Here is an 8,776-nt window from a genome sequence, read left to right on the forward strand (position 1 = left end):
CCTGTTCCTGTTACTAAGTTTGAGCTATGCTCGAGCTTAGTTGGTTTAATCGCATAGTACAATAGACAATGGTGGACACACTAGGTTTAATTATGCTTAATAGATTCATCTCGCAGGTTAAGATTCCACTTATGTAATTGGTTCTGTAAATAGTCTACGTTTACTACTCCTAATTAGTATCTAAACATTCGATGTGACACGTGCTAAAAATAAGACACGGGAAGAAAACGCCCCCATAGCTCGATCCAGCCTCCAGGAACACCAGGAGACCGCCATCATCTGCCTGACAAAAGCGTAGCCATGGACGCATATATATGCAGCGAAGAATCAAACGTGCTGCTGCTGGTGCAGCTGCATTGTGGCCTCGTTTGACCACAAGGCCCACAGTGCCATTTTGAGCGAGCGATCGACGTCGGGGCCTGTTCTTTTCAGCTTATAAGCCGGCTGAAAAGCTGAAACGACTGATTTCTTGTGAGAGAAAAATACTGTTTGGTGGTTGAGTTGATAAACCGACTGAATAAGCTGAAGCGAACAGACCCGAGGCTGCTTCTTTCGTCGTTATCATGTGCAGAGTGTTTCAAAGTTTCAAAAAAAAAATAATGTGCAGAGTGTTTTCAGATTTGCACCAAGGTCGAAAAGGCGTTTTCTGTAGCGTTCCTCGCTTGCACGCATCGCACGTGCCACGCGTATTGGCAGTTTGTCACACAGTACGTCGACAGCCAATGCAATAGGCATGGGCATATGGCAGCACAGCTGCCTTTCCGGCCGCCAAGGACAGACAGAGAATAGTTTGAAGAATAAAGTGTGTGTTCTCTTGATCTCTTCAATTTCGACGTGACAGTCGAGCATATTTTTTTTCTTTCGAAAGACGACACTCGAGAGCATATGAACCTACAGAGTTCGTTCCAACAAAGTTCCTAGTGGTAATAAGGTATGAACCCCTGTCCTATGCAGTACGAATTCTCATGTTCCCTACCTAAATTCCTAGTGAAGCACATCTTGCTATGTGTGGGATGCATGGCCGCGTCGGTCAATGATTCCACTGCTTCGAGCAACCTCTCCCGCGCGATCTTCATGCATGCACGCTTCACGCGTAGCAGCACTACGTGGTCAGCCTAGTACTAGCTATTAGTAGCACCAACACTCGGGATGCACGTGCTACAGGTCCGACTAGCTAGGCCGGTCCGGTCACAACGAAAAGCGAAAGGATATTTGAGCGCCATGCCGCGATAGAGGACAGACAAAACGGAACTTTTGGTTTGGTACCCCCGGTCCCCCGGGTCGGGACGTCGTGTGGCCCGGGAGGCCGCGTGGCTTTCACCCCGTGCGAGACAGGGCACGGGTCACGGATCCCCGCGGCCGTTTCCGTGGTCGGCGGGGGGCCTGGAAACGGGGGGCCGCGCGGATCGCCCACAGGTCAAAAACGCCACCGCCTGGGCGGCAAGAGCGGCGCTACTACGCGCTGCTGTCACACACGCCCGCGGTGAACTCGCACCGTGACCGAGCCGTAGCGTATTTACTCCCGGGAAAGCGACGCGCGGCCCCCCTCCGTAGCATCCTTCCTCGATCAGTCCTGATCCCGATCGAGTGCTAGCGCCGCGCCGCCTGCCTCCCGCAGTTTCTTCTGCTCCTCCCTGTCTGCTCTCCGGCCGGGCCGGCCCGCAGGTCAAACCGCGCAGAGCGGGCGCAGCCCGCAGGCACGTACAGCGACGTATGGGGCGCGGCTGCACGCTGCTAGCTGGTGGATGGTAGCCCTACAAGGCCGCGCCGAGAGGGGACGGACGCCGGCGGGACCGGCTCGTGCAGATCGCTTTCGGGCCACCTATGCGCGCGTGTCGCCGTGGTCCTGGCCCGAATTCGGAGCCTGCGCTGCGCGTTTCTGCGGCAGGGAGGGGTTTCGTCGAGGCGAGCTGGCCGAGCGCTGTACAGGCGCACAAGTGTACAAACACTACAGCTCCGGTCAAACCAACTGTTTGTAGTGCGTAGACGTAACGTGGAGAACGGAGCGTACGGGCGACTGGTGCCGTCTTGCGTACGTACGTGTGCCGTCATGCTTACATGCAGTAGAGTAGTCGTGATGGTCCCGTGCATGGGTATACATAAATGCGCGATTCAAGCCGTCCTTCCATGCATGTACATGTACTGATGTACACGGCCGAGCGGCCGGCCGTCCTATCACCAGATCTCCCTTCCCTCTACGTGCGCTATCGAGGTCGAACGGACGATCACCTCGGCAAGTACGTGTGGCACGTACCTCCTTGGTTTCAAAGAGAAGCGTGTCACATACTTTGACATGATTGGATGAACGTCGTCGCGCACAATTGCCCCCGATCATGACCGTCGCCATCTATCACCATCAGGCGGCGGCGAATTGAAGCAGCAGGTAATAAGGGGAGAGTTTTCGTGGTAATTCTGTAGTACCACTCCGTCTGGACGATTCATTCAAACAGCTGTAACTAGCACACGCCGTGCCTTGGCTAGCGGAGTAGTACTACGCCCACAGAAACTGCACGACGCGACGCCGCGGGCGGCGGCGAAGCGATCGAGGTGATGTATGAGCCTATGAGGCGCCGGCCCGTACGTCGTCCATCCGTGTCGACCCGATGGGGGGAAGTCAGCCGCGTATATGATTGGCAGATTGGGGCCGGGGGAGGCGACAGCGACGGCCGAGGCCGCGCGCGGAGGTGGCAGCCCACGCGTCCCCGCCGAGGCGCGCCGGACGGCCGCGACGCGACGAAACCGGCCAGCCACGCCACCGCGCGGCGACGGAGCATGCCGCGATCGCGACGGTCGCGCGGGCCCGTACGCACGCACACAGACCGCGACGGCGGTGAGAGGACCGCGCATCGCTGCACGTACACACCCCTATCGCCGGCGCCGGAACGGATGCATGCGGCGGGCGTACCACTACGGCGACCTCACAGCAGGAACGCTACTTTGTTCTCTCGCTCCGCCGGCCGTGCGTGTGGCTAGCGGCTGCCCGGCCTGCTGCTCGATCCTTTTTCTACACGTGAGCGACGTGACACGGTCTCGGCCTCTCGGGTCGAAACGATCCACTAGTACGAACGGAGTACCGAGTACGTACACCCCTCTGGCAACAGCAGTCCGCCGGCATCCACACGTCGATTTGTACCCTCTTGCGCACTGACACACGTCATGCTGCACCAATTCCAAGCTTTTTACTTTCTCTCGGATTTCACATTTTCACTCTCCCTCGCTAGCATCCTTATCCCTCAATCACAACTTTATCATTACGCTTTATTTTGTCCTCTAGTTACAGCTTTTGGTGCATACCCAGTCACTGGACTTGACCAACCTATATCATAAATGTTATAAAAACACGTGACAATTAGAGGTAAGGTGGTCAACCAGCTAGTTACTGTAGCTAGTAGTAACACGTAACTGAATTAACTCCACACTGATGACACTATTTGTTATAATCATTAGTATTGATCAAACTCATATTCACGGACCAGGCCTCGCTCTAGCGAGTACCCTCTCTGTCCCAAATTATTATTTATTTTATTTTTTAAGATATTTATTATGTACCTAAATATATAAATTTTTAAGAAAAATTAAAATGGATAGTAATTTAGGATGGAAGAAATACTAATCATATATAGAAACCCTACAATGCTACAATAGGCATAGTTGCCACGTCAATTTGCTTCCTATTTTTTTCTCCATTTTTATTTACAGGACATCCTTCGTTTCATTATTAGGACAAACCTTTGACACATAACTACTCTATTAATAATTTATTTATGTTATATAAAAAGTATAATATTTAGAAAGTATTTTTAATACAAATCTAATGACAGTAACATTGTGTATTAATAGATTAATTGTTGGTCAAAAGCTTATTCTAACTAAATGAAAGAAGGGGTATAATTTGCAAAAAATGGAGCTGTTAATATAAGAAAGAAGAAGTCTAGCTCATGGTACCTAAGAGGCCAAGATGTTCCACTTTTTTTTTTGAAGGGCAAACAAGATGTTCCACATTGATGCATGTGAATACAGGCCTCTAGAAGGGTACTGATAATTGCTCGTAGTAGTACATACGTGAGAAGACTCCACGTCAATGTGCAGTTCAAGACGAGGTCATGGCGGCTGCATTCGTCGCGGATTTAATCAAAGGGGAAATCTTATTAGCTGCGATAATAAGCTTGTTTATACGTACACGATTACGTGCATGCATGCAAACGTTGACTTTCCGTTTGTAGATACCGTCCAAGAGACAAAATGAATGTATCGATCAGAGGTCAGTTGCGGTGTGCCACTTCCGATACACACTTGGTATCAGAAGATTGGCCGTAGTACATCTAGCTAGCTACTGTATGTGCCGCGCGTAGGCACATGCAAGATTGCAAGTCGTGTCAAAATGAGCCATCCATTACCTGGTGAACATAGCCACACAATATTCTACACAAATATCAAGCTCGATCCGACTTGAAAAGTAATAATGTGTCCATCGATGGAAATTTACTTGACTTGTCACAAAACCCAACAGGAGTCCAACATATATAGTTTATATTTTGTCAGCAGTTGATCGATGCAATTGTACGCCGCTCATCAGAGGGAGCAGGCAAGCATCCGCAATCATTAAGTTACGTTGCACACCACACCAGTGCTAGCTAGTGATCTGTTTTTCTCAACCATTTTAAAGAATTATTGCCTATATCATGTGACTATGACAGTTACTGGTGTCCTTATTCAAGCTTATTTCCCCGTCCTTTTTTGATGATTTTCTCTCCTTTTTTTATATTCGCGCCACACAGGGCCCCCAATCACACAGTGACACAAGGAACCAAAGAAAGCAAGGGTGAATAAACTAGTAGCATTCTAAGAAAAGCAACCCTAATTTTTCTTCGCTGGGGACAAGGCGGTGATGCGAGCGAGAGCGACAGCGGCCGCCTCCACCAATCATGCGAGGACACCTTCGCCGTGGTTCCCCACACTGACACGCACCACACGTCCAATTGAAACGACGAGAATTACAGTGAGCCGAGAGAAAGAAATTCAAGGGAACTGAAGCTTCTAACTGTAACCACATGAACGAACTGGCACAAAGGAGGTGCAACAATAATCCTGTACAAAAATGCGTCCCTGATGATGACATAGATTTCGATGCGTTCGCTCCTTGCGGTGGTACGAGATGAAGTGTTGGACTTGGACCTAGCTTCCACGGATCGTCGGGTCCCGTGGGATTTTCTGGGTGTGTTACATGTAGTCGCTCACATCGAGGAGCTCCGACAGCTGCATGCTGAACAGCGCGGCGGCGTCGCTGCTGGCGCTCGCGCCGCCGCCGTACGTCGTGGCGGTGGAGGCGGCGGAGTGATTCAACCCGGCCGCCACGGGGCTGGACGACGGTGTGGACACGCCGGAGCCGACGTTGTTGTTGTTGCTGCTCGTCACCGTGCTGCTCCACTGCTGCAGGTTCGACGCGTCGGGCTGGACCATTTGCATCAGCGCCGGGACGTCCAGGCCGTCCACGTAGCCGGACGGTGGCGCCTGCATGCTATTGCAGGCGGCCGCGGCCATGTCCTGGTGCTGTTGCTGTTGCGCGGCGGCCGCCAGCTGCTGCTGCTGCACCATCGGGTTCGCGTGGACCAGGTCCGGCATTTGGCACGCGGCTCCGGCCTGCTGCTGCTGCTGCGACATGAACTGATGGTCGGCCTGCTGCGGCAGCGCCATGGCGGCCGCCTGCGCCATCTGCGCCTGCAGCAGCCACGGCAGAAGCTGCTGCTGGTCGCCGATCGCGGCGGGCGCGGCCGCCGAGCCCGACGAGAGCAGGGTGGAGGCGAGGCGGAGGAGGTCCGGGTAGCTGGCGAGCGGCTCGAAGGCGCGGAGCGCGTCGAGGTCGGCCTGCGTGGGGTAGTATGCGGCGGGCTTGAGGAGCGCGGAGAGGTCGAGGAGGTCGAGGCGCGGGGCGTGGGTGACGGGGTCGATGCCCATGCGGAGCAGGCGCTTGCGGATGTGCGTGTTCCAGTAGTTCTTGATCTCGTTGTCCGTCCGCCCGGGCAGCCGCGCCGCGATCGCTGACCACCTGACCAGCAGCCAATCATGCACCCATCCATCAGAAACCGTACTAGTACGCCTACCTACTACTACTGCTAGTACGTAGTAGTAGAGCAGAAACAGCGAAGCTATGCCAGCTAGTAGCTGTCGATGCGAGGAGGAAAAAAAATCACTTGATTGTGATGCTTACTTGTTGCCGAGGATGCTGTGGAGCTGGATGATGGTCTCCTCCTCCTCGAAGGAGAAGCGGCCGCGCTTGATGTCCGGCCTCAGGTAGTTGGTCCACCGCAGCCGGCAGCTCTTCCCGCACCGCGCGAGCCCTGCCACGACAAGGATCAACCAAGCGAGGTGAGCATATATACAAAATTAAACCGAGTCCGGCCAGCATGTACGGCGATCGGTCGGGGCGCTCACCAGCATTCTTGGGGAGGGTGCGCCAGTTGCCCTGGCCGTGCTTCTTGATGTAGGCGACGAGCTTCTCGTCCTCCTCCGGCGTCCACGGCCCCTTCTTCAGCCCGCTCTTCTCGCAGCACGGCGCGCGCCCCATGGATCGATCGACCGGCCGCTACCTCGGGAGGACGACGACGACGCAGCTCGTGTGGAAGGGCGGGGGAGCGAGGGAAAAGGCCCGGTTTGTCTCGCAGCTAGCTGTAGCCGCGCGCAGCAGATGGAGGAGAGCGAGAACAGGACGGACAGGCCGGGAGAGCGTCGTCCAGCTACAGGGGTGTGAAATGAAACTGAGGAAGCAGACAGGAGATCCGAGTAGGGGGTGGGGGCGGGGGGATGGCTTATAAAGGGCGCGAGGGCGACGGGGACCGGGCGTGGGAAGTCAACAGGATTCGGTGCCGGCCTTTGTGCTTAGCGCCCGCGACGTGGCTGCCAGCCGCGCCCCCCGGGCCACGGCCTTCGGAGGAGCGGGGCCGCAGAACAGCGGCTCAGCTTCCGTTCGGCGGGCACCAGGAGACGGCCAGACGGGAGGATGCATCCACCCATCCGTCCGTCGATCGGGTGAAAAAAGTTGCTGGAGCACACGCAGGGGCATCGCCCTCCGCCCCTCCCGGTCCCGGTCCCGAAAAGTAACCGCTGGCGCTGCCCGTACCAGGCAGCTGTGCCACCGGCCCACCGCAGGTCCAGCGCTAGCTAGCCGAGCGTTCTGAGCAAGAGCGTCAGCTCCCAGAAGGCAAGGAACACCAGTGGAGCAGAACAGAACAGAACGACCCTACCATACGACGGCACGGCTAATCGGCTCCATGCATGGGCACAATCTCGCTTCGAGCCTATCGACCCGAAGCTCACAGAATCTCCTTTTTACTGCTGGATCGATAGGAGAAGATTACCGACCAGGCTTGTTACCGCACACGCACAGGACTGTAACCGTGCTGCCAAATTTGTTGGGTATGTCAGCCCCGTTTAAAATATCTATTTTTTAGCTTTGTCAGAAAAAATATCTGTTTTTCTCCCTGTTCTTGTTGGTTATGTTACGTGATCTTTCTCAAAAGTCATGCAACGTAACGCTGCTAAATGGAACTTTGCTGTGGAAAATGTCAATGTAATGGATGGATGTCAAGGCCAGTGATTCGGACCGTGTTGGCCATCCAAGAAATGGCAACTACCTTTCTGAAAAATCATAATTGATTATAAAACCACAAATTTGTATTCGAAATGGTTTCATGTGAGATTGGTTGATTTTAAATTTCTGTTTACAAGCAGTCATGTTTTCTCCCACAGGGTCTGTATATAAGAACTGCTGGCACCCCTAAATAAGCAACAACTAAAACTAATAATAAATGATACCCTAGAAACTAACAAAACGGATGGTGGGTGCGGTGGGTTCGATATTTATGATCTCTTTTTGGCATAACCTTGATGGGACTTAATCGCGGAGAAAGTAGAGAACAAGTATATGGAACCTAAAGTAGTGGTTGAGAAATGTTCAAAAATAGATTGGTCTCCTTTTGCCATCAGCACGCACTTTTTGCGTGGGCCTGTATATGTGTGTGTGAACTCAATTGAAGAAACTATTTTAGTAAAAAGAAAATTTTGAAATGACTACCTATTGGTACTTGTTGCTCCCTAATAAAGGAGGTTACACACCAGCAAGAAGCAGTTCCATATTCCCCAATTCAACTACCATATTGGAAGAATTGGTGAAAAAAATAGTGCGACAACACTCCCTTTACCTTTACCTTTTTCCCAATAACTATCGGGACAAACCAATAATTCACCCCAACTCTCCCCAGATAAAGGAGAGTTGTGACTCTCTCAATATGGTAGTATGATTGGGATGTGATTATTGGGAGACTACAAAAGCAACTCTCCCAATAACAATGAAAGTGATATTGGGACATCCCCATTAACTAGTAATTGGGAAACATTTATTAGGGAACTGCTGGAGATGCTCTTAAGTCCCCCATTAAAAAAGAAGAATTTCCGCACCATATATCAAGATAGATTTCCATCGGTTAGTTTAAGAAAAAATAAACTTTTGCATCCTTTTCATCGGTACTTAGTCAAAACAAAAGTCCTTTTTATTATATAATATTAATAAAATTATAGTCACATTTTAGTATGGAAAAATGACCCAATCTCCAGTTAAGAGCCTTGAAGGAGCCTTAGGAAGAATGAGTCTCTCCAACCTTATCTGAGGGAAAAGCCGGCCGATGGGTTCTAATCCAAATTGACCCTTGTTATATACTTGGGGGTGGAGGCAGCATATCTCCTCTTGGAAAATTGCCAAAGGGTCCCCATATCTCCATGA

General features: G+C 52.1%; 1 protein-coding gene across 1 annotated transcript; it reads right to left on the minus strand.

Annotated features, from left to right (window-relative positions):
• Positions 1-4,812: 4,812 nt before the first annotated feature.
• Positions 4,813-6,763, minus strand: LOC101782226 (transcription factor MYB41). Its single transcript, XM_004957953.3, has 3 exons — positions 6,433-6,763; positions 6,209-6,338; positions 4,813-6,046 (listed from the first exon to the last, which is right to left on the minus strand). Exons 1-3 carry the CDS (start codon positions 6,563-6,565, stop codon positions 5,221-5,223), a joined length of 1,089 nt encoding a protein of 362 aa, XP_004958010.1. The 5' UTR covers positions 6,566-6,763; the 3' UTR covers positions 4,813-5,220.
• Positions 6,764-8,776: the final 2,013 nt, after the last annotated feature.

This window comes from Setaria italica, chromosome II (assembly GCF_000263155.2).
Source record: "Setaria italica strain Yugu1 chromosome II, Setaria_italica_v2.0, whole genome shotgun sequence".
In the NCBI taxonomy this organism is placed as follows: domain Eukaryota; kingdom Viridiplantae; phylum Streptophyta; class Magnoliopsida; order Poales; family Poaceae; genus Setaria; species Setaria italica.

Bases quoted from the DNA above. Each gene is read 5' to 3' on its own strand.
- LOC101782226 (XM_004957953.3), bottom strand. From the start codon at position 6,565: ATGGGGCGCGCGCCGTGCTGCGAGAAGAGCGGGCTGAAGAAGGGGCCG. The intron at 6,339-6,432 runs GTGAGCGCCCCG...TTGTCGTGGCAG, and splicing joins CACCCTCCCCAAGAATGCTG to GGCTCGCGCGGTGCGGGAAG. The intron at 6,047-6,208 runs GTAAGCATCACA...GCTGCTGGTCAG, and splicing joins CACAGCATCCTCGGCAACAA to GTGGTCAGCGATCGCGGCGC.